General features: G+C 32.7%; 1 protein-coding gene across 2 annotated transcripts; it reads left to right on the top strand.

Moving 5' to 3' along the window:
- The first annotated feature begins 18 nt into the window (after positions 1–18).
- On the top strand, positions 19–25814 carry LOC149075955 (putative ATP-dependent RNA helicase DHX34). Of its 2 annotated transcripts, none has more exons than XM_089243474.1 (18): positions 19–156; positions 2428–2862; positions 4537–4640; positions 6792–7501; positions 9298–9579; positions 11236–11440; positions 11955–12169; positions 14343–14537; positions 15908–16096; positions 16481–16729; positions 17125–17271; positions 18791–18936; positions 19335–19445; positions 19939–20060; positions 21211–21369; positions 21959–22043; positions 23054–23187; positions 24718–25814. In XM_089243474.1, exons 2-18 carry the CDS (start codon positions 2435–2437, stop codon positions 24852–24854), a joined length of 3618 nt encoding a protein of 1205 aa, XP_089099600.1. In that variant the 5' UTR covers positions 19–156; positions 2428–2434; the 3' UTR covers positions 24855–25814. The 2 variants fall into 2 exon arrangements, with proteins under 2 accessions (XP_089099600.1, XP_089099601.1); XM_089243475.1 differs by having other exon boundaries at positions 74–156; positions 2433–2862; positions 24718–24980.
- Positions 25815–26935: the final 1121 nt, after the last annotated feature.

Below are 26935 nucleotides of genomic sequence, written 5' to 3'. Positions count from 1 at the left end.
AAATTGATCAATGAATTCAATTAGAGGTTGTAGTCACAGCCGTCCGGTTGTTTTCAAAGTAAGTTTGTTTACATTTTGTTGTAAACATTATAGAAAACACTAATCATTCAAATCAAGTTGTAAACATTTATTTTTTTGGGCCTCGCAAAATCATAGGTAATTAATAAAAGATATAAATTATTAAGTATTGTTTTCAACAGTAATTCGATGCTAATTATATTTTCATTCATCTGGAAAAATGAAACCTGTGTTTATTTTTATTGAGAATGGTGTTTATTCATTAACACCAATTTATTTTTGTTTACAACTTACCTGTTTATTTACCAATTTATTTTTGTGTAGGCTTTTGCGGGAGGTGAACCTCTCCCCAATGTGCTGATTTCATAGTAGATTTAACGTGTAAAAATTTAAATAAATGATATGAATCATTTCTAGGTAGAGGAATTTGAGGGGGGACCAAGACTACTTTTAACGAGAGCCCTGTATTGACTTGATTGTATAGTGCAGTGATTCCCAACGTGGGCGTTAACGCCCTCTGGGGGGCGGTAGAAGCTACGGGTATAGCATAGGATTCTATGGGTTAGATTGCGTTGGGGGAAAAAAATTTCTGAAGAGGGGAGCGATGGGACAAAAAAGGTTGAGAAACTATGGTATAGTGCAACTGCTGTGCTGTCCTGTGGGCATCATGCTGGATCCTCATCGTGAGGATCCGGGTTTGAATCCTGTTGACAGCACAATGGATGGCTACAGCTGAAGGCATAAATGTGAACTACTTCACCAAACATCAACTTTAGCCATATCGCTATATTGAAATTTATTGCCATTAATGAGATAGGTTGTAAATGAAGGGGAACAGGTGCTGTCTATCAGTGGTCACCTCAAGCTTGTTACATCACATCACATTATGAATTAACTGTTCTAATGTGTACATTCAAATATTTTTTCTTTCTCTTGAATTTTCTTTCAAATATTGTAAAATATGTAATTTAATTATAAATTCTAATTTGTATAGTGTTATCGTAATTGAATGGGGACAAATAAATTATGTTATGTTAAGTTCCGGAAAATATCTTATTTATATCCTCCCTCAGGTTTGAACCCACGACCGACAGCAACATTCATGGTGGTTGCCTGAGCATCTTATTACCATGTCACTTGGGCCATGAATGTGAGCTGATCTATCATTTGAAAAGTCTCTTTGCAGAGCGCAGGCAGACCTACAAGATGATACAAAATACATAACTTGAAAATTTGAGAATTTACTGTCTTGACAACACAGTGATGGTTGGCTGAAATTGGTTTTCCAACTTCGAGACATGAATGCAATCCAGTCTCACATTTGAAAAGAACAGAGAGAATGCAGACCTCCAACATGATGAGTACTTAATGTGAAAATTGAAGCATTTTCCATCTTCAGTTTAAAATATAAAGACAAATGGTAGCACCAGCAAGAAAAAGAAACAAGCAAAACTCTGACGACATAAATACATTAGGGTCAGGCTGTTGCCAAAATTCTCATTCAGAGGGGGAACCACTTGTATTTCGGGGAGGGTGTACCAAAATGATGGATTTGATAGATTTGGCCATTTCTTCCTCTTTTTCACCAATTTTCTCACAATTTGGGGAGGGGGGAGAAGCAGATTCTAGCGTTCCATTTTCTTGCTACAGCCCTGGTTAGGACCATGCATATACACACACACACATGTTCCGACATCTACCGATTTGTTAGAAATTCCCCTGAGGAATGTGTATGAAGTGCCTCCACAGTTTAGTTGTTGAGGTATTCATAAAATGCTCTCAGACAGTGGTTCACTCAGGATTTAGCGATACACTCAACCAACACCATTCTGGACAACACCTGAACAACAATACTTGCTGACAGATTTTATTTAAATAATAAAAGATATGAACACCCTGTCATATCAACATTATTGTATGTATCAATGCTATTATTTTTACAGGCGCTATTGTTTTTTGTTTTTTTTTTGTATTTAATTACATATTTCCAGGCACACCAATTCTTTGAGAGTGATTCAATATATCTCTCTGAGATGTGAAGCGTGGTTTTTCCAGTCCTTCAATTGTTCTCTCTCTCTTACTCACAAACTATACTAAAATATTATTTAATTTTTTGTACTGCTACATTCAGTTATATATGTAAAGCTCACCTGCTTTACAATCAAATTTTAGATGCTGCCAATCTAATTAAAATTTGTTTTATGACATAATATTTGTTATCCATCACAAACAAATTGGTGATTAGTTGAGCTTTGAGTTTTTGCTGTTAAGAAATTTAAAATTAATTTCTTTTATCAACTTATATTTTTTTTGATTGTATGAGTATTATTGTTTTGATATGGTAGGTATACTCTTATATATATATATATATAGGCCTATATATTTATTTATTTATTATTATTTTTTTAGTTCAGACATGGGAAAGCACAAACATAAAGAGAAAAGGGAGCATAGTCATTCCTTATCACCACCAACTCGAAAACGACATCGTCATCACCACCACCAGGTACAGGAAGAGAGTGCATCTAGTGATCTGAAAGAAGATATTGAAGGAAGAAAATATGCAGAGAAACTAACCACAACATCTATAAATGAACAATCTGTTGTGCACGTTCAAAGTCAAGATGGCCTTAATAGTAAGCCAATAAGTTCAAGATGTCATGAAAATGCTGGTAACTCACATGTGCCAGAAAACCAACCTGATGCCACAAGCACAGCTACCAATTCATCCCAGGTTAAGAAACTGAAATTACCCCGTGAGATGTGCGATCCTCATTTTCCATATGATAGATACAGACATGTTTTGAATAAAATATTTTTCAGAGATAAAGATCCTATTCAAAGGTTTGTGTTGAGTTTTATGATCAGTAAATAAAATATTTCTTTAAAATAGCACATTATTCTGTCCAGTTTTATTCATCATCACCCTAGTTAATAGGCCTGTTATTTAAAATGGTTGCACAAATTTGTGATGTAATCAATCAGTACGTATTGTATACCATAGGGCATTGTTTTCCAAAGTGGGCAATATCGCCCCCCTGGTGGGCGATGGAATGGTCCAGGGAGGCGATGAAAGCTGCAGGTTTAACATAGGATCCTATGGGTTCACTTGAGTAAGGGGGCGATGAGAGAGAAAATATTCTGAAGAAGGGGGCGATGGAACGAAAAGTTTGGAAAACTATGCTATAGGGCATATATGTTCAACCCTTGGCCTGTGGGCCAAATGTGGTCCTCAGACTCATCTGATGTGCCATGTGACCTCAAACCTAATTTTGTAAAAATGAAAACATTTACAGATCACCTAAGTGACCTTCAGCACAGATTCAGAGCCCTTCGAGAGACCCATGGTAAATTTGTATATAATTTTAGTGGCCTGTGGAAAAATTTCACATCTTAAGTTGCCTGTGGAACATTATACAGGTCACAGCTATAAATCACCTCCATCAATTGTCTGCAGCACATTGACACATCAATTAAGTGACCCATAGCACATTTTCAGATCACTTGAGTGACTCATGGCACAGTTGCACAGCACTCAAGCTGAACATTTCCATATTGCTAAAGTACCCAGCGTCAAGTTCTCAAACCGAATGGCCCTCACTCTTCTAAAGGTTGAGCACCCTTTGCTATAGTGCAACTAAAATATCAGTCGTTGTTTCAGTAATATGGAACAGAATGAAATGAAAGTCATATTATTTCTCGTAAAAAACTAAAACTTTCATTCTTAGATATTGTTATCAGTGTGCATATAATGTACAACCACTTTTTAGATGATTAATCAATGTATGTAATGCAATTATCATTTTAACAATATAGCCTTTATTGGTCGTTAATAATATATTACAGGGTTTAACAAGTGAGAAAATATTTTTAAGCGCCAACCAAATTTCTTAATAACCAAGCTTGGCTTATACTAAAAAAAATGGTTTTAAATAAAGATTTCTTCACTTTTCCTGGACTTTATATCCCTTTCCATGTTAAAAAATGTGTCGTCATATAATCAGAAAACTCTCAGTTATCAACTGCATATAAAAAATTCTAGACATCTATGCTAATTTTCTAGTTGCGACCTGGCACCTGCTGTTGTCATGCCCTGACATTGTGCCTCTATTTCTGTATCTGATATTTCACAATATAGCCTACCATTTTCACTGCATGTAATGAAACTCAAAGGACACTTTTGATTGTTGGATCTGGTCTGTTCCCAGCATGCCAGGAAAAGTCAGGTTTAATAACAACATGCATTCTCATATGCATTCAGCCAATTCAATGGATTTTTACAGTAAAGGAATTAAGAATTTTCCAGAATCAGTGACGAATTTGCTGGTAAATACAGGTATTCCCAGCATGCCGGTCTTCCATCACTGGCATGTTGGCTAATGGAGAGAATATGGTAATATATGAGTTGGTGAAATATGTAGGTGTATGTTTTTCAAAATTATTCTTATATCACAGGAAACTTCTTTTCTTTTTTAAATATATACATTTAAATTTACTCTTACCGTGTGAAACTTTCAGAGACACAAAGCTTTATGAAGACTTCTGGGTGTTCTTCCAGAAATATCAGGACATACAGCAAAAGGCAGTTCAAAAACAATCAACCACTACTAATACAGTTGAAGGTATGCTTCTTATTACTGTTAAGTTTTGAAATTGCAAAATGATGGGAACTTGAGTGCATCTGATTCTTCAGGTTCAGGTTCTCATTACTATAATAGTATTTTTGATTTTTGCTTGTTGGCAAAAGTACCTGATGCTGCGAAGTTAGAAACCATTGTAAAGGAATAAATATGTCCTGAGATGCATTTTTAGGAAACCATAGTAACCAAAATAAATGGTTCAAAAGTTATTGTTGAGGCCTATTAATTATTATTTCTTGATAGTTTTTGCCCATTTCGGGCATTTGCCTAGTCCTGATGAACTTTTAAAGTAGCCTATCATTAGAGTCGAGTCCTGTTTGTTTTATGTGTAAACGTTGATGGAGATCATTTGACATTATAGATTTGTATAGGGAACATACACAAATACAGAAAATCAATTATATATATATAGATTATAGGATGTAATATCTTCATTTCCTCAAAATCACTGATACATATTTGATAGAAGATGTGTTGTGTTGTTGAAATATTTTTCCTTTCAACCCATTTAAATTTTCACCAGTGCTAAGTAATATAAGCAGATACCTATTCGCTCCTGGCATTAAACAATTCCAGTTGTACTGAAATATGATATAAATTGTGTAAAATGATCATAAAAAAAGTAGTATAAAATATAAAAAAATCCAAATTGTTTGTATTATATTTGATTTATTTTTCTTGCTACACATTTTTTTAAATAATTGATAAATAATTTGTTGACATCAGTTTTGAACTTCACACATTGAAAAATTATTACTTTTAACTTACAATTAGTGAAACTGAAAATGGAAGTTGTAAATAAAGTCTTACAAAAGTTGTGTATCGATAAACTGTATATTTGTATTAAATTTAAGTTGCCCACTTCAAAACTTGTCCCAAAACTGGATCCAAAAAGTCAATAATCTATATTTTTGTGTCATTTTGTTCATTGGGCTAATCCCTGTTACGTCCTTGGCTCAAACAGTCGCAAAACATTTCCTAACCTTCGAAAATCAGATACTACTTCAAAACTGTAAATCCATCTTACTCACTTTACATTAATCAATTCAATTTGACCTGCATAAAAACTTGTTATATCCTCGCTTGTACATACTTGGGGCACTTCATTTGACTGCAAAATTTGTTAAATCCTAGCTCTTTTCTCCCCTGTTCTTTTGATATTACCAGCCTCCTATCAATATTTTTCATGTATTTTTGTGTTGTTAACGCTGCAAGAGAGCGGCAAGGCTGTTTCACCAATGAGATTTTATTGTCTTTTTTATATTTTTTAAAAGTAATTTTGTATAATTTCATGTCTTTTGAGCACCAAATTTAAACTGATGGTCAGTTTATTCAACCAACTGGCCCAGGTCATACTACAGGAAAATAGTGACAATGATTGGACGTGAATGAGCATTATCAATAGTGCTAAAAAATTCCTGTAAATAATACAAAATATTGATGTTTTTACTTTTGTTTTGTAATAGAATTGTATTATATAAAATTTCTTTGTTGCTTTTTTTTAAAAAAGAAGAATAGGAACTGTAATGAACTCATATTGCTGCAAAACTTAATAAATTCTTCGTACAGCAGCAAACTCTGTAAATCAAAAGAAAATTGTTCAATAATGCAAAAACTATACCAAATTTATGAAAAGTATTTATGAATTCGGATTCGGAATGAACTTTTCTGTTAAAGTGTTAAATTTCAAGCAGTCAGCTTGTAAAATAAATTCTACAAAAAATTTTCACTTTCTGTAAAGAAATATGGATGGCACTTAACAAGTTTTGCAACTGGCCGAATCACACACATTTTGTTCTATAACATCTTCAATGCAGTTAGAATAGAGATGCTATATTTAGTCTAACAACTAGGCATACGAAGTGTTCGCTGTTGACTAGAGGGCATTTGTTTTACTTTTCTATGCCTAAACATCATGAATACACACTATTGTTCATGATTCGAAACTTTACAATTTTCATTACTCGCCACTTGGTGTAATTTGCACAATTTTAAAATATAACATATTAATTTTTTTTAAATATAATATTTTAAAATTAGATGAGTCTGGCTTAATTACCTTTATTTTCCCTTTTGGAAGAAAAAATCATTTCACTTAATTTTTTTATTATATTGATTTTGTTTAATTTACAGAAGATGATGTGAATATTTTCAAAATCAGTCCAGATGTCATGAAAGATATGATGATGCGTGGCCATCTATTCAACGACGATAGAAGATCCCGTCTTACGGAGGAACGTTTGACCGAATTCCAGTACATTGTCAACATATACTTGGATTTTCTGAAAAAAGAGAAAAATAAAAAACTTCAGAAGCTCAGAGAAGCACAGGACAACCTTCCAATAAAAAAATATAAAGATGAAATCCTAAATTCTGTCAGGAATCATCAAATAATATTAATTGCCGGTGACACTGGATGTGGAAAATCAACTCAGGTTCCACAATATCTACTCGCTGCAGGGTATGACAGTATTGCATGTACTCAGCCTAGAAGGATAGCATGCATATCTTTGTGTAAGAGAGTAGCCTATGAAACGCAAAACGAATATGGAAGTGAAGTTGGTTATCAAATTCGCTTTGAGAAAAGTAAAACTGCAAGCACCAAAATATTGTTCCTCACTGAAGGTCTTCTTTTACGGCAGGTTGCGAGTGATCCAATGCTTTCAAGCTATAATGTGATCATACTTGATGAAGTGCATGAGAGACACTTGCCTTGTGACTTTCTCCTTGGTATTATGAAATGCCTTTCAATACAACGTCCTGATTTGAAAATTATTTTAATGTCTGCTACAATCAACATTGAACTGTTTGTTGAATATTTCAATGACTGTCCAGTTATACAGGTGGGTGGGAATATTGGCTCGTAATAATATCCATATTCATAAATTTATAATGCATATACACAGTATAGGGTGTTGAAAACTGAACTATCAGTTTTTAAAATGGAATACAGTAAAATTTCCCGTGACAGACATTGTTTTAAATTATGTTGACAAGTCTCAATGTATTTTACGAGTGCTATCAATTAACGGACACTCCTCATCAGGGCCATCTTAAGAGCATCATGGGCCCCCAGGCCAAGTGGTTTTTCTGAGGCCCTGGCTGGTAACTTCTCAAAACATTCAACTACTTCTCGTTTTTCTGAGGGCCCCTCTTCTCTTAAGGCTCCTGGGCCCTGCCTGGGTGGGCCTATGTGTTAAGACAGCACTGCTCCTCATTGGCAGGCAAAATCTTCTGTCCCAACATTGTCTGTTATGAAAAAGTTCTACTTCAAGGAGCAATTTCATAGTGATAGCTATTAAAGTTATTTTTACAGATGAGATGTGTGTGTGAAGTCAGGAATTGCTGTTAGTACTTCTTTGTGTTGGCGGGGGTTTCACTCTCCTGTGAGAATATTTTGATAATCGTCTCATTGAATTGCACATCTCAACAAAATCTCAGCTAGGGTATGAATCGGCCACCATATTCCTCGGATCTCAATCCCTGCTGTTTCTTCTTTTTGAGCCACTTAAAGATGTCATGTACTGACAGAATCACCCCATTCTCCGGGAACTGAAAGTCATGGCACGGAAGTAAAGTCATTTGAGTAGCGATGTTATAGAAAAGGTGGCTGCAAATATTACATTTCTTTTACAAAACATGCTTGATGGACATTTTGAGAACATTGTGATGTCATTTTCATAAGTTTTTCAATGATTGACAGCTTTAGAAGCCAAAGTCCCACCTGTTAGTGACATTTTGTAAGGGCAACATACTAGCAATAGTTCCTGACACACATATTAATCTCCTATAAGAATAACTTTAATATAACTATTGCTCTTTGATTGATATTCTATTTCAAAAACTACCAGTACATTTTGATTTGTATATACATTTATATGTGTCTATACAGAATTTGTTTGAAAAGTTAGAAATTTTTGCTTTCGTTTTAAATTTTTCAGTATTTGTGATTAATATTTACAGTAAACTCTCGACTATCTGGCCTCTGCACCATCTGGCCTAGTTTAAAAATAATAATGAATTACACTAAATGCATTTTTACTTTTTCACATTTGTGCAATCATTTATCAATGAACAGTGAAATAAGTTCAAATAATTTTTTAAGAACTTAGCTTATGTTTATGCTGTGTTCATTTTGAAATTGTGTGTATTTGTACTGTACAGCAGTGTTTCCCAACTTTTTTAATATAGTGGACCCTTTTTAGTGAAGGTCAAGGCACCACAGACTCCCTGTAGCGGAAATCAATTTCTATGCTGCCTACCCATGAAATACAAAATGTGTTGTTTTTTATAATTTGCATACCATAAAAATTGAAGTAGTAAATATAGGTTCGTTGGAAACACTGCTGTACAGTGTACAAGATTTTTTGTTCCCTGCAATTAAGTTAGACATTATAAAGTTTATCTTGAAATATGTGTAATATTTTTTTCTTAGACTTCCTGAAGTCAGGAAATATGAGTAAGGATTTTTGTATAAAAAAGATGTTTTTGATGATATGGAAGGAGGCAGGAAGTTGGTACTTCTAGAACTCTGGCCTATCTGGCTTTCCTATTATCCGATCTGTTTTTCCACCACATTAGGCCAGATAGTCTAGAGTCTACTGTAATTTGTATTTTCAATCTTAATTTCACTATGCAGGTACCCGGTAGACTTTTTCCAATTGAAATCAAGTATCGTCCTGTCTCATCAGAAGAATTGAAGACAAAAAATGGGAGATTAAATCCTGCACCATACATTCGTATCATGAATCTTATTGATCAAAAATATCCAACTGATGAAAGAGGTGATATGCTTATTTTCCTAAGTGGAATGACAGAAATTTCTATTGTTGAAGAAGCTGCAAAAGTTTATGCAGAAAGGACACAGAAATGGATAATTCTTGCTTTGCATAGTACTTTATCTTTAGAAGAACAAGATAAGGTTGGTTTGTTTTTACTTCATAATGCAAGTTCCAGTTAAGCTAGAACATAGTATCAAACTTAATAAATTTTGATACAATGAAGGTTACATTTTTATCATGCATATTTATATTAAAAAAACCATCTCAAATCCGATTTGTCGTTCAGTTTTAATTTTCATTTGTGTAGTCATTTTTTTTAACCCTTTAATACTCGTGTATAAGCCGACCCCCTGCCCTACTTCAGGACCACCAAAACTGCAATAAATTGAAAACCAGTGTATAAGTAAGCCCCAAAAAATCCCTGCATTTCAGAAAAAAAAATTCTTATATTTTCATGCAAAATGAATAGTAATCCATCAGATCATAAAGCGGCATCTTCGTTTTTATCTACATTTGGGCTGTCATCGCCATTGTTACTTTCAAAGAGGATATCATCTTCAGTTACGTTACCCACCACCAACCAATGATGTTTTTGATTTCTTTCCCTCGGCTTTAACATAATTTCTGTGGGTTTTGAACATATCCCAGAACAATAATGTCGGTTTCTCGAACAATGCTACAAAAATGACTACTGATTGTGGGGGTCGATATTTTCTCATCAAAAACTGACCCGAGTATAAACCGGCCGACCCCCCCAACTTGGGGAAACAAATTTTTCCCAAAAAAACTTGGCTTATACACGAGTATATATGGTATATATTATTGTCAATATTAAAAAAATACATAGGATATTGCACTTCAGAGACTACTTTATATTTATATGATTTACATAGATTCAAATAGTATAAAAATGTAATTTGTTGTGTTTGCAGACTTGCTTTTATATATTGATGCATTCTTGAAGAATGCACAGAACTATATATTCCCCCACACATGGTATTTCACTCTAAAATGCAAGTGTTAAAAATTGTTCTTGAAGAATGCACAGAACTATATATTCCCCACACATGGTATTTCACTCTAAAATGCAAGTGTTAAAAATTGTTCTTGCTTTGCTTATCAAAAAATGGGAGACGTGTATCTTTGAATCATTCTGCTGGTGATTATAGAAACTTTATGAATAGCTCACACAAGTAAAAATTGAACGTTTAGGAGTTGCTTGAAAGCATCAATGCTGAAACAAGCTCAAAATGTAAAATGCCTTTATTTGAAAAATATAATAAACTCGTGTGTTCCTTGAGAGCAACACTGCCAAATAAAGAGTCAAATTATGAAAAATATCACCTCAAATTGTCTTGGAAAAAACCCCAATGAAACTACTGTAAAATGATACTCAAGGGACTCGAAAACATTGGTGGAGATAGACTTGAAAGTCTGTGGAGGGGGTAACGATGATTGCTGGTGGGGGCATGATGATGATGTAAATTCACATATATGCAAATACATTAGATTAGTCTGCTTTACCTTTGATGCTTATCTTTTTGCCCCCCTCCCATATCTTCACCCATGCCCAAAAAATGTATCAATATAGATGTAATAGATTAATACTATGCAAAGTGCTATAGGACTATAGAGTAATATTGTTTTATAAATGATTATCGTTATAAAAGACATCATTATATAGGATTTTCACTATATTTATGTATGTATGTAGTTTTATGGCCTTAACTGATATCAATTCTTAATGCTCTTTCCATTGGAAATATATAATCTTTCATCACTTTGCAATCTTTCAGGTTTTTGACTTTGCGCCAGAAGGAGTGAGAAAATGTATAATATCTACAAACATAGCAGAGACCTCAGTCACTATCAATGGTATAAGGTTTGTGGTGGATTCAGGAAAAGTGAAAGAGATGAGTTACGATCCAAACTGTCACATGCAACGTTTGCAAGAGTTTTGGATTAGCCAGGCTAGTGCTGAACAAAGGAAAGGTAGAGCAGGTAATGATATTTAGATTTCTACGCAATTATTTGTTCAAGAATCATTGAAATTGCAAGGGCTCTTATCATCTCAAAATAATTTGCTAGAAATAAAGAATAAAATATGATTTTTAATGTGTATCATAACAGGCTGATCAATTTCATTGTATTCATTTTTAACTAGAAAGTAGTGTATTTAAGCAATGTTAACTTAAATTCAAAGATACTGTATAAATACAAATACAAACACAGGTCACAATAGGCAAATTGCTCAGCGAGGTGGATGAAGAAAGATGCTTATGAAAATTTTGATGCCAAATATAATCAAAATAAAATTGTATTTGAAGATCTTTTTGATGCTCGTTCTAGCATACTTTATCCATCCATTACTCCATCCTTTACTCCATCTGGATTAAAATTACCAAAAGATCCTTTCATGTGAATAGCAATGCATGTATGAAGAGGCAGAATTTTCATTTTTGTGCTCAAATAGTTTGATCTTTGACATTTTTTTTTATTTATTATTATATCAAAGGTAGAACTGGTCCTGGTGTTGCCTTTCGTATTTATTCGGAAAAAGACTATGAATCCATGTCTGCTTATTCTAAACCTGAAATACAACGGGTGTCCTTGGATTCCTTGATTCTTCAGATGCTTTCTCTAGGCCTTCCTAATGCCAGAAAGTTTCCATTTATAGAGCCACCTGAGCTGGATAGTATAGAAGAGTCTATTCAGAGCCTGAAAGAGCAGGTGAGCAGGCTTCGATGTGTCTGAACAACTTTACTATTGTGGGAATTTTTTATCTTTATTTATTTATTTTTGTATATTGTGCTTATCAATTATATCAAACACAATAGAGCCTCCATAGCTCAACACAGGGATAACTTAACTACACTGATAACTCACCATCTGTTATTCCCATGGTTAGCTGCATAATTAAATTCAATGAGGAAAATCCCTTTCAACTCGGCATGTGATGACTATAAATCCTCTCTTTAGTTGACTATGATTTGAACTTCCATTATTATAACTAATTTCCAGAAATTGCCTATTTTTTATCATTTCAAAAAGTTCTGTGACTTTGCTTACTTGCATTTCAATAATTTTGTTTTCCTGTCCCCTCCCCCCATTTATTTGTTGATTGATACTCATTGTTGGTTACTTCTCATACTTCCTGCTGTTTGACATTTAAAACTTGACCTGTGGACTAAAAAACCACAGATAGATGTGAATGATTTCTGAAATTTTTGAGCAAAAGATGGTTGAGAAAGCTAGATCAAAATGTTTAGAGTGAGAAGAGACAAGTTTTGCTTATTTTAAATAATTGCACTGCTCATTTTGGACAATTGCATTGCTTATTCACAAATAAAAGATCTTCCGGGAAATTGAAATATGATTTTTCCATCTAATGCAGGATTATTTTCTACAGGAAACTTTTTATAGAAAATTGCAGATCAAACATTTCATGAGTTTTTAGATAATGCAGTATATGATTCAACTATATGCAGGTACATAAAGGTTTTTAAAAATCATTTAAGGTTAAATGAAATAAAACCTTGTTAACTTGATTCCCACTTAAGTTGACATGTTTTTTGATCTCCTTGGGGTGTCAATTAATCAAGGTTCCACTGTATATATAACAAATATCAATCAAAGGTAAATGAAATTATCCAAACTGGAAAATTGATCAGACTTTCAGTTCACAAGCTTTGATGTTGTAAATCTGACTAGTGAGCTAGTCATGCTTCTTTTTTATCCTCTCATGTGGCCCATAGAGGTTGTGCAAGAGGATTATACAACCTCAATGTTGGATGCACATTTTCATCTAGAGGCACAAAAACTAGTTTTCGAAAACAAGAAAAACTTTCAAGACTTTCTGCATAAGCTGTGAAATGTTGCAATAGATATATTTTAAAAGACCTTACAGAATGTTGTCTTTTTGTCCTAAAACATCTAAAAGCATATCATCAGCTTATAATGAAAACCATGTACATTAATTTTTTTGAAAATCACTTTTTCACAGTTTTAGATTGAGAACATCATATCTCGACTATTATCACTTTCAAAAATAATAATAAATCTGCAACGATTTGTTCTTTATAGAGAAAAAAATTAACTTTTTTTGTTTGTTATTCAATGGGATTCCCCATCCTTTTTTTTGGTTTCGTCGTGTAAAGTTGAGAATTTTTATGTTTGAGATTTTAATTATAAGGTGAAGATATATTGCATTAGTATATGTTGAAAGTCAATTTTGCAAAAAAATGTATGTGTGCCCTTTTTGCATGAAACCATTTTATTTATATTATCCGTTTCAGACCCTGATGCCACAAATGTGTGGGTTGCTTCTTTTCTCACTGCAGAATTTTTTCTTTTGACTTCAGGGAGTTAAGCCCTGACTTGAAGTACTGTGTAAGTTTTTAGTTAGAAATGTGGTGAATATGAACTTTGAGGGAGGGGCTTTCACATCAGAGGGCTGCACTTGAAGTTGAACTTTCAGGAGAAAATGCCTCTGGGAAAAACGTGATTTGTTATATAAAATTTAGCAATAAATTTCTGGAAAAATTATTGTATGTGAAGATAAATATACTCTGCATCATCTTGACTGAAAAATTTAAACAGTGAATTATTTCTTAACAAAAAAAAAAATTAATTGGAAATTTGATAAAATAAAGATTTGCTGACATTTATTTTCAATGTATTTTTTAGTATCAAAAATGCAAAAACATTTAAAAAATTCCAAAAAATGAATGTTTGGTTCTGAAAGGGATATATGAGTATATAGTCTTAAAAATCTTTAATTAGCGCTAGAATATGTTGCAAGGTTGTATACTCATAGAAAGTATTATTCTTATGATGGAAGTTTTTTTTCTTCAATTTTATATAATAAATTTATATAAGTTTCATTAAGATGTATAAATTTTAGGGTGCACTCACAAACAGTGAAGAAATGACACCCCTTGGAAACATGCTATCTCGATTACCCGTGGAAGTTTCTATTGGAAAGATGCTTATAAATGGAGCTATATTTTCATTTGTAGAACCAGTGCTTTCCTTGACTGCTGCTTTAAGCGTTCAGTCACCATTCACCAATCGAACAACTAGAGATCCAGACTTATTGGTAAGTTATTGTTCATAAATATGTCATAATATAGGTTTAATTTTTTTAGACAAATAGAATAACTATACATTTAACTCAACTGCCACCAGATTATTTGCTGATGACTGTGTAATTTACTGTATCATCCACCATCAATCTGATCAAGAACTTCTTCAACATAACCTGGCTTCCATCGCGGACTGGTGTTCTTTATGGCAAATGCCAATCAATATCTTAAAAATGGTTCACATGAAAGTTACCCGTAAATTACTTCATCTTGAATACTCATACTCCATCAATAATTTAATGTTATCCCAAGCTTCTCAAATCAAATACCTCTGTGTCATAATCTCAGCTGATCTACGTTGGAACAAACATGTTGACTACATTTACCAGAAGTGTCTTAACAAACTTTTCTTCCTCCGCCGCAACTTTAAACACTCCACTCTGGATATCAGACTTCTCTGTTACTAAACTTATATCTCCCCGTTCTTTCCTACGCCACTGAAATCTGGGACTGCTCACCTCCAGTAATGTAGACAAACTCGAATCAATCCAAAATAAATCCACCCGATTTGCTTATGACTGCTGGTCATCTTTCGTTTCCGTGTCCAAACTTAAAAACACACTTTATTTCCTCCCTCTCTCTACTCTTCGTATCATTTCTCGATTACCGTTGTTATATAAAATTTTCCATGGTCAATTCAACATAGATACCTCTGGTATCTTAGCCATACCATCCTACATCTCTCAAAGACTCGACCATTCTCTTAAAGTAAAACCTATTTTTGCTTCCACTGACTGCTTTAAATACAGCTTCTTTCCTCATACCATTGGTGAATGAAACAAACTCCCAAGCTCTATTGTCGAATCTCCCACTACCACTAGTTTTTATCTAATATGAAACAATATCTTCGTCATTTTCAATCGCATTCTCTTGTATAGGCCCCAGGGCCAATAATATTGTATAAATAATTCTATTAATTTCCTTTTGTAACAATATTAGATTGCTAGTTCAATAAAACAAAAATTATTATTTTTTTTTGGAAATATATATAAAATTCTTCTGAAAAATTTCTGAAAAATAAATATACCTATTTCTTGACCCCATTTGATTTAACAGGATTTTAGATGTCAAAAAAACCCTCCCTCTCAAGTATCATCTTTTTTAATGTCAGCCATAAAGCCAGAAATGAATTGTTTTTCAATCATCCAATCATTCTTGAAATTGAAAAGAATAGCAATGTTGTAACAGTATGATTTTTCTTAATGCTTGTTCAGAACAAAACACCTTTGAATAATATCAAAATTTTATTTTTAACCTTTTCTTAATGCTATTATGATGTGTCTGAGTATGTTATGTTGTATCATTTATTTATTCATTTTCTTAGGCATCTCGTCAGTTACTTGACTCAGACCATGGAGACCCATTCACCTTACTGAATGCTTATCATAAATGGCTAGAAGTCAAAGCAGACCACAGAGGAAACTCTCGAAGATGGTGCCAGAAGAGAGGATTAGAGGAGCAGAGGTTTTATGAAATGTCAAAATTGAGAAAACAGTTTAAAGACCTTTTAAGAGTATGTGCTTTTCTAATTATTAGAATTTTTTTCTGATAATCATCTTAAGCATCAATATACTAAGAATATTCTTTTTTTTAATATATATTTCATGTAACTATAAAACTCTAAAACTAAAAACAAATTGAACATGCTTGAAAATTTTTTCCTAGTTTTGATCAGTAGTTATATTCAAGCTCTATAGCAGTTCTCAAACCTTTTTCCACATGTAGCGTGCCTTCCTTAATCAACATTTATCTGCAATTCCCCAGAGCAGTTTAACAAAGAATCTTTTCAAAAAATCTTTGTCGGCCGGCACTCTGCAGTGTCCCTGACATTGGTTGCTGGCTCACAGTTTGAGAACTCCTGCTCTACACTTATTATGGTTCTTATCCACAATTTAAGGATTCTGGTTTGTTGCCTGAAGAGGAGACTTTCAAGAGTAGTTATGATCGTGCTCATAGACATGGTGAAATTAAACATTTGAGGGATTTGAAGAAGTCCTATCACCAGGCTCCAAGGAAACCAAAACTCTTGAAGGTAGATACTGGAATAGATGGATTTGCTGATGCAATGAGTGGTGATGAAGATGATGGAAGAATAGATATCAAAGATGTCGAGTTCAGAATGGCACATGATAGGAAGCAAGTCTATGTAAGTTTTTGTGGCTTATTTAAAAAAAAAAATTATGATGCTATCTTATAAAAACATTTATTTTTATTTATTTATGCAATATTGTTGGTATCATTAAAAAAATTGAAGTATTTACATTTTTGAATTTTGAAACCGTATGCTTTATTTAATCTTACTTATTTCGTTCACTCAGAAAATTAGGGTGATATACATCTTTCATGTTTAAATATTTAAATTATATTTTTGTAGATGTGTATACATTTATAAATGCGGGATCAATGTTTCTCCTTCCTGTTTCGCTGAAGGCAACTAATTATGCTTAGTGTATGGTTCTTTTCTGGGTTTTTTACCCTTGCTTGTTGTGATCTGTGATTATGTCTATTGCATTTTTTTTTTTTTTTTTTTTTGTTATTCAGAACTTATCAACATCCAGTCAAATAACCTCTTATCGAGATATCATGTGCTTGAAAGTTATTGTTGCCAGTGGATTGTACCCCCGCCTAGCTGTAGCAGATATTCATAATTCATACAAGTCTGATTCTGAACAACTTTTCCACACAAAAGTAAGTTTTTTTTTTTCTTTCTTAAAAAAATTCTTAGTTATAAACTTCAGTAAATCAGTTATCACAATGATTGACAATTTCAATTGTTACTACAATGAGCAAATTATATATATATATGTATACAATTTTTTGCTCAGTCAGGTAATAAATTGAAGAACATTTTGCTTGATTTATCTGCATCATAATTGCTTTATAGATGATTTTGTTCTAATATTTGAGGTTGCACCAGATGCTAATCCAAATTGCTTTTTTGGATCACAGTACTGTAATTTCCTGCATGTAATCCATAGTGGGATATAATCTGCCAACATGATTTTTTATATACTTCTAGAAAAGATATTGTCCATAGTGGGCAATTTGTATATGAAAATTCCATGTGCCAGTTACGAAATTTTAAGAAATGAAATGGGTATTGTGTGTCTGTCATGTTTTGTAGAAAAAATATTGATTCTTCTACTCGGATCTACATATTATCTGTTAATGAAATCAATTTGAACATGAAACACAGATATACCTCTAGAATACATTAGGAACACGCACAAGGTATGCACATGACCAGTGTTATCTGAAAAAGTAATTGTGTTGAGAAACTTCACTTCTCTTCCAAAATTTGAAGGGTACTTTTTCAAAACAGAGTAGTACTTTTTTGTACACAAATATGTACTTCCAAATATTGAAAAAATTTAACCGAAAATTAGAAGAAGTATTTTCACTCCATAAAAAAATGTAGAGGGATAAGAAATGAATTTAGATGTGTGAAATACATATGGCCTGGGGGGCAGACAGGTCTTGTGCCCCGGGCGCTGGACCATAGGGGGTGCAAATTTTATTCTCAAACCTCTCCTTCAACAGTACAAGAGAGCACCAAAATGTGCACTTGCCCCGGGTGACCAAGCATCCAGTTGCAGCCCTGCATATAACAAACAAATATGTATTGACAAACACTGCACATAATATCTTTCAGCAAGGTCCAATTCATTAGATATTCTCTAGCATTTACGAGGCTCATGTGCAGTTCATTAGTAGTAGTGAAAAATGTTTATGGTCTTCCATCATAAAAACTGATGGACATCAAGTGCTCAGAATCAGTCGTAGAGATTTTATCAAAGTAGTAATATTTCCTTCTCAAACCTGGTGGATGATATTTCATAAAATCTTTGACAGACTCAGTATGCAACAACAAATAATAAAATAAAAAATAAAAATATGTATAAATAGTATATGATGCTGAATAATTCTTTATAATGTCATAAAAATGTTTCATAAAAAAATTGTGGATTATGTAATTTTCCTACAACATTATAAAGAATTATTCAGCATCATATACTATTTATACATATAAGTATACAGTGGATAAAGATTGTATATAAGGATTATAATCACATTATGCACACATGATATTCCCCAGGCATAATTAATCCTTTTGTGCTTTTTCTGTTTATACATATTCATTGGTTGAATACATTTATCATTATTTTATGATCATACTAAAATATTTTGAATTACCTTCACTTCACAGTCCAAGCCATTTGTATTTCTTCATCCAAATGGAGTATTTGCTTTGCAACCAGATTTATTAAAAACGAGGGAATGTGATATCATTGATGTTCGAAACTTCCGATCGGAAACACCGGTCTGCACAAAGCATCAGCTTGTATCATACATGTAAGTATTGGATATCTTAAATCGGTATTACACTACAAAAGTTTCATAAAAATGATTTTATAAAATTTGACAAATGCCACCAATAAATTTATCAGTTGCCTTTACTCGAATGCAACTGATAAGTTTATTGGTTGCATTTTTAAAGTTGTATAAGCATATCTCATTTCATGTATTCCATAAAATTTCATGGGATACACTAATATGACATGCTATATACACAGCCGATAAAAATACCCTGCTATTTTGTATAGAAAAATTCAAAAACCACCCACCGCTGGAAGGTTAATGAGCAGTAGTAAAGGAAAGAGTGTTATCATTCCGCATATGTTGATTCTAACTTGCAACAATTATTTTGAGTAGATTTAATATATTTCTATATGTTGACTGTATTTTTTTAGGTCCCTACTAGAGACCACAAAACCATTTCTGGTTAACTGCATGCGTATTCCTGCTGCTCATATCTTATTACTGTTATCACATGCAGTAGATACTAATCAAGATTTTACTAGGTATGTTATTTTCCTACTTTATTTATTATTTTTTGCTAGAAAACATTGTTTTTATATACACACATATATATTCTGTATATGTGTGTATGTGGAAGATGCATAACTCCAGGGAAGTATTTCTTAGATTTTTCACTGAGGTCGCTCTCCTGTAAACTTGCATTTTCATGCTTTCAGTTAAATTCAATTTACATTTTCACAATCCCTAAAGTTATCCATATATCATTGTAATATTTTTCCAGTTTGCACCCCTAACATTGCCTTCTAACACCCAAATAAATGTATACACACACCTGGTTACAAACAACTGCTTTAGAGATAGAACAGCACGGCAAACATTATTAGTAATTTTATCACTGTTTATTATTTTAAGCGATTTTATTTTTACAATTTGTTCCACAAAATCTTTTTCTATGCAAAGTCAATCAAATATTTCTTTGTAATGAATGGCTAAATTTTTTTCTATGCTTCAAATGGCTTTTTATGGTATCTGTAGGATCGTATGTGATGGATGGCTGGAAATTAGGTTTCCTGATCCTGATGCCTTGCAAGAGTTTGTTTCAAAAGTATGGCATGTGAGAGATATGTGGCAGCAACTGCTGAAGAAAACATTTGAAGGTATCTTTTAGTTTATCAAATAGATCTGTCACTCTGCAGAGTAGTTTACCACTCAACACTTTTGTGTATTACACGGAAAGTAGATTCACAAAAACTTCAACATTCCACTGGGTAGATAGTGCAAAATGCTGATGTTATTAAAAACTCTTGAAAGAAAAGAAATTTATGAGGAATTTAAAAATATATTGAAGGTGATTTTGAGCAAAGTATAAAAAATATTGTAGCAGTTTTGAAATCTGAAAATATTGTTATAAGGGGATTTATTGTAGGGAAGGATATTGTTGTATCAAAAGGAGTTTAACATTAGAGTGACTTGCAAGTGGTTTCTAAGCTATTAGGCCATGGTGTCTAGGGGATTTTCTTCCTAACGTTTCGCCCACATCTGTGACAGACATCTTCTGAGGTTAAATGAACATAGGTCTCCACGACAAGCGAGAAAGGCTTTGTAGGTCCCGCTTGCCGTCTATTTAACCTCAGAAGATGCTTGCTAGCGACATGGGTGAAGGTGAAACATAGCGATTTTGTTCCTAATGTTAATTATATCTAATATCCCGGGAACCACTTGTAAGTCATTGAACACCGGCCATGAAAGCCTCAGACAATATCCTAACATTAGACTATAGGCAATTCCAAACATGACCTGAAAAAATACTGTTGTTGAAGGATTCATTGCTGTAGCGAAGTTTCACTATATTCAAATACACACAGAAATGTGCATTCCTTTTTATTTCATAGATTTTTTTTCTAAATTTTATTTATCTTTTTTTCATACGGTTTTCTTTTTCTGTTATAAAAACTTTTTTAAATTTAAAATATTCCCTTTGAAAATTTATTAAAATAGTTATGATTGTAAAAAAATAATCAATGTGCATATGCGCGTGAACCCAGTTCGAGCAACTGAAAAGTACAATGTTTGTGATTAGACACTTTTTTTTAAATGAGGAAATTTGTTTTGTCTTTTCAACTTTAAGGCCAAATTAATTTTACCTTTTTATTTATGTAATGCACAGAATTAAACAGGAGAAAATAGACTTCCATTTTTTATTCATTTTTCTGAAACCTTTTCTAAACATATTCCACTGTTAAGGAGTTAATATGATCTGTGAATTAATTGTTACATGCAATATTAGTTCAGACATTTCTTTCTTAGAATTTGCGATGGATAAAGAGCGGAAATTTGATGCAATTCAGATGATGAGCAAAGGTTTGGTACGAAAAATAGCAGAATTATTTGAAATGGAAATAGCTTATTGTGTGAGAAGACTGCTAGCTGCAGACATAAAGAATTTATATATTGGTCCAATGGGAGGTAAACATTTATTTCCATGTTGAGTAAAGTGCATGTCAGTTCTATTGTATTCAGTGAAATATTTATACATTGTTTTTGGTCTTAAAGTTTTGTCAGTATACTATAGGTATTAATTCTGTGTGGTAAATATTGATATGCCATTTGACTAAGCACTACAAGATACTTTGTCACCTGGGACAAGCACACAATTCAGCGCCCCATGCAATGTAGGAGTAGTAGTTCAAGGATGCATTTGGTGCCAATCTGTAGTCCAGCACCCCGGACACCAGACTCACCTTCCCCCCCCCCCCACGCTAGTTGCAGCCCTGATCTTGGTGACTGGACAGCATTCTTTTTTTTTGGTTTTCGAACTGGAAATTCTTTTTTCAGAAGTGTTTTCTGTGATTTCAGAACCTTGAAGTAAAAACTAGTTGCCTTTCCATTGAAACATACTTTCATACCATGCAGCAGATGCAAGTGTGTGTGTGTGTGTTGGGAACTGGACAGACTTCAAGAGCATTAGCCATAACATTTATAAATAGTAACAAATTTTGTTATCTGTATCATCCATTTTTCTTGAATTATGACAAATATGAATATAAATTTTCAGGTGTTTGTTCTGAGGATAGTGAAAATACACCCCGAAATTCAAGCAAAGGAGGATTCGATATGAAACCATATTTGACATACAACTGGTGAGTTTTGAAAATGAATTTGAAATTGGTAATATATATTATCACAGAGCTATCAAAATCTTATGTGTAATACGCTGGCAAAGAAACATTTTTTTAGAGTTAAATAAGAAAAAAAAATCCATACTGTCAAACCCTGATTAAACAAATGAGAAAAAATTAACAATGGTAGAGATGGATGATGATTTTTATTTTTTGCTTGGCTGAACAGGAAAAAAACAGTGTTTCTCAGTGGAGAGAAACAACACTTTTTTTCCTGTTCACCTTGGCATAATATCCAGAAAGTCTATTGATTTCAATCAACAATAGTATTCGTTAAATCGACGAATAGTTAAATTGGGGTAAAATTGATTTCTTCCTATGTATTCTGAATGCCTTTATTGTCTCCTTTACACTCAAAAAAGGAACAGATTCCTGCTCCTCTTTTTTTTCTTTTGTCTCTAAAAAGGGCTGAAGTGTCAATTCACGGGAAATCACATCTTTGGATTGTGGTTTTGGGTGATGAGAAATGAGAAAAAAATGAATAGTTGAAGAAGTATATTCGTTAAATAGAGGTTTAACCTCTATTTTTGTTTCCAGAATTTTGGAAAAAAAGTTCATTTAAATCGGGGAATTAATTAATTGAATGGGAGTTCATTAAAGCAGAATCCGACTGTATATTGCCTTATAACTTATGTAGTCTGTCATATTACAGATCATTGCCTTAATAATTTATCGGAGGTTCACATTCAGTTATTTATTTTAAATTCAAAAGCTTATGTCAATCCCATTAAAACTTTTGTTTGATTAACAGGTTTTTTTCTGGAGGTCTTATATTTTAAAAATCAACCACTATTCATCAGAAAATATTGTTCAAACACAAAAAAAAAAGATTTTTCTTTTGAACTTGAGAAGTTTAAACTCTTTTTACACTTTTTTGACATAACACTTTTTAGTAGAGCTGAATTAAATTGTAACCAAACATTTCCTGCATTTGTTATGAATTCTTTTCCCGATTTTTTTTTTCAATTCAGTTTGAACAGTTGCGAAGACAAACACTTGCAATACATCCTTAAACGCTGGACATGCTCACTTTGTGGTCAAGAAATGGTAGCTTCTGTACTGGACCAAATCAGACATAAGGAAAAATGTCAATCTGAGAATGAAAGTAGGTACTTTTCAATACTGATTATTCTTTTCTTTTTTGTTCAAAAAATTTTATTTCATCCTGCTGAAAAAAGTGTTTGAAAACTGCAAGAAATATAGTATTTTGAGGGATCTGATTTGATTACAATACTGAGCTTTATTTAAAATTTTTAATCAATAAATTTATTTTCAAACTTTAATTCTCAGATTCTGGTTATAAATGGAAATGGCTAACTATGCACAAAAACTGTGCAAAAACTGTTTGCATATAAATAGGATAGCTTCCTTTAAATCTATTCAATTAATAGCTCGTGTGAAGAATACAGTAGTGTTTGTGTGTTGAAAAGAAAAGGCAAATATATAAAGTAAGGGAAAAAATTATGAGTATTAAAAACTATAAAAAGAAAACAAATGTTGTTTAATCTAATTGATATATTAATTGCTTAGTACTTGTTTTTTGTCATCGCAGTTATACTTAATGGTGGTGCCTATAACAACAAATGTTGTCATGAGGATTTTTCTGTTTTTATCACATGGATATGATGGAATAATTTGTCATACATGTGCTGCCACTTGCACTTTATTATCTCACCAATAGATGGAATTGAACCATTATATTTCAAGGTCTGAAATTTTACTACTATTACCTTTGTCATGCTTTGCAAGGCTGCATCCCAAAGCGTTTTTTTTATTTTTTTATTGCAGATTATACATCTGTTTTATTTTACTCATATATTTTTTAGCAAAGGTTCAGCTCTATGGATCCACATAAATCTGTGAACTGCATTTCTTACAATCATAGAACATATTATGAACCTACCCCATGCCCCCCCCCCCCAGAATTGTAGGTCTTACAGGGCCGTAAACAATTCTCATTTTTTTGTTTTTTCATGCTATAAATCTATCATAAAGGGCGAGGGGTCACAAAAGATCCCAGCCTGGGGGCCCTGCTCCAGGATGGGGGCCGTTATACCCCTCCCCCCACTTTTGAGGTGTTATATTACATCTCAATACATTCCCCCAATGTTTATATTTTTTGCAAAAGACCTTCTCCCTAGTAGTGCATTTCAGGGGCTGTTTGGCACTTTTACTAATGAGTCTAGTATGTGTGTAATGAATATAGTCGGACCCCAATATAATGATAATAAATTTTACAATCGTACCTTGATATAATAATACAATACATGATGAATTATCATGTATAGTATATCATATAGTACAATTTATCATGTTTACTAGTGATGAGACGCTTGGGTATTATGCATATTCGCTGGTAAAAATGATAAGTTTAAGGGAATTTATCAAACTTACCAAAATGCTTGGCAAGTATGCTTTAACCGCACATTACCACATTTACTATAACATACATATTTCGTGGCAGTTTTTAAGGAAAGTGGTTTTTTTTTAATTTTTTTAAAATCAAAATCTGAAACAACTAATTTTATAAATATCAGTAATTAGTAATTTTTATAGTAATGGATGTGTATGTGTATTGGAAATATGTTTCTGTTATATTATTTCCTGGTTTTTATAAACGGTTTTGCTATTTCAGATAAAAGTAGTGCAATCTGTGAAGAAGGAAAAGAGCATGTTAATCCTTTGAAACAATCATATTTCTGTGATACTTGTAATAGGAATCTCCTCCTCACTCCAACGGAGATTTTGAAGCACAAGAAATCTCATAACTAGTCTTTGAAGCACTTTAGAGAAGTTGCTGTTTTTACATTTTTGTACATACAGTTTTTGCTCTGAATTTTCCAAGTGTAATTTTTAAAGTAACTTTTGTTATGTTGCATATGAGTGTACATTTACTTCCTACACTAGTGATGGGCAAACTATGGCCCTTGGGCCAGATGCGTTCCTCCAAGGTTGCCCATGCGGCCTGCCAAAAGTGTTCTGGTAAAACAGGATCAATTCACACAACACAATGAATTCCTAGGCTGACCATATTTCCTTCATATAAATACGGGAAACAGAAAATCGGGATCCTTACGCATACACAAATCACCAAAAATTGTCAAAAGCAATTTGCTTATTTTAGCAAAAAGCATTTTAAAGGCAAGGGGGTGAAGTTGCCAATTACAACCAAAAATTTGTCAGAGGCAAGTAAAGTTGGCAACTATTGCTAAAATTGCTGAAAAATTTCCAATGGCATGAAATAGAGCTTTCACAAGATGCAATGGGTGAAAATTTGTGTAATTCATCAAAAAAATGTATATATTTGACAATTATGTTAGATGAATATGCTTATATGACTAAAATTAATTATGATATAAATAATACTATGATAATTGGCATCTAAGTCATGGAAAAAACATCTTAATTCTAGATTTCAAAAGTTCAAGTAAGCCATTGAAAATTAGAGAGAAAATGGGAAATTTTATAAAAATATTGGGACGTCCAAAATTATGGAAATGTCCCATAAAATACAGTCACACTATACAATATAAGTATCTGGCCCGCAAGGAACAGAAATTTAGCATATTTGGTCCGTGGACTGAAAAGTTTGTGAACCACCACCGCCCTACACCAATAGTTACATAAAAAAGCTGTTAAAAACCTTTTTTTTTCCTTTCAGTTTTTTGTTGTTGAGATTATAGATTCCACGTGCTTTAGTTATAGGAATAAATTTAATATTTATGTAACAGTGCCGATGTGAGTGTGTGTTCTTGTCCATACTATATTGTTATATATGTTGCAGTAAATGTAATAAATAGGTAATTATGCATAATTACCAATCATCTCAGTAAGATTGATAAATTTCCTTATATTTATCACTTTTACTAATTGAAGTTTATAAGTATGATAAATATTGAATAAATCATAAGGGTAAAAATATCACTTAAATTTAACCACTTATCAGTATCTCCTGTACATGACTACACATATTTTGCCATAAAAATTAAATGAAAATAATTGTTATGAGGATAGAAACGTATCAATCACTATCAGCATTGTAATGTTAGCTTTCCTCACATTTATCACAACATTTTTAAACATAATCAATATGTGACATGAATGTCGCTCTCCACTTGTTAATACAAGATATACAGAAGACTGGATGTTGTGAAGATATTTATTATTTGAGATTATTTATTATTTTCACAACATCCAGTCTTCTGTATATCTTGTATAATCAATATGGGCGATCAAATCCATCATCCTAGACCCCTTTAGACCTGCTGGAAGGACTCTTAAGTCCCTTGGGGTCACAAAGTGTTTGTATTCATGTGTTTTTATGTTTGTACCTATGTGTATGTGCTTTATGTGTATGTGCACTTACCAAAATGCTTGGTAAGCATGCTTTAACCACACATTACCACATTTACTATAACATCTTGGCAGTTTTTAAGGAAAATGTTTTTTTTTTAATTTTTTTAAAATCAAAAAAAAATATCATATAATAAAAAAAATCATATAATTTTTGTATTTGTATATATGTCTGTGTTTTTGTGATGGTTATTAAAAAAAAAAGTTTGAGCAAAATTTCCAATGAATTTAAGTAATTACTATATTTTAACGTGTGTAAGAAAACCCCTGATTTTTTGGGCTTAAAATTTGGAGAAAAAAGGTGAAAAGGTGTGTGAGTGTGTCTGTGTGACTGACTGACTGACTGACTGACTATTTTTATGGGACCTAATTTTTGGCAGAACACTTTAATTTACCAACTCGAGCTTGGAGTTATACAAACTTACTAAAATGGTTGGCAATTATGCATAATAACCGGATTTATCACATTTATTGTAACATATACATTGTTATTCACTATT

The sequence above is a fragment of the Pholcus phalangioides genome, unplaced genomic scaffold (genome assembly GCF_987345545.1).
Source record: "Pholcus phalangioides strain wild (caught in Gottingen) unplaced genomic scaffold, Ppha-v1.0 ptg000015l_1, whole genome shotgun sequence".
Lineage (NCBI taxonomy): Eukaryota > Metazoa > Arthropoda > Arachnida > Araneae > Pholcidae > Pholcus > Pholcus phalangioides.
This window is presented reverse-complemented; position numbering and strand designations above follow the sequence as displayed.

Coding starts and splice junctions, on each gene's coding strand:
- LOC149075955 (XM_089243474.1), top strand. CDS start 2,435: ATGGGAAAGCACAAACATAAAGAGAAAAGGGAGCATAGTCATTCCTTA. Junction 12,170..14,342: donor TTCAGAGCCTGAAAGAGCAG/GTGAGCAGGCTT, acceptor TATAAATTTTAG/GGTGCACTCACAAACAGTGA. Junction 18,937..19,334: donor CATCAGCTTGTATCATACAT/GTAAGTATTGGA, acceptor GTATTTTTTTAG/GTCCCTACTAGAGACCACAA.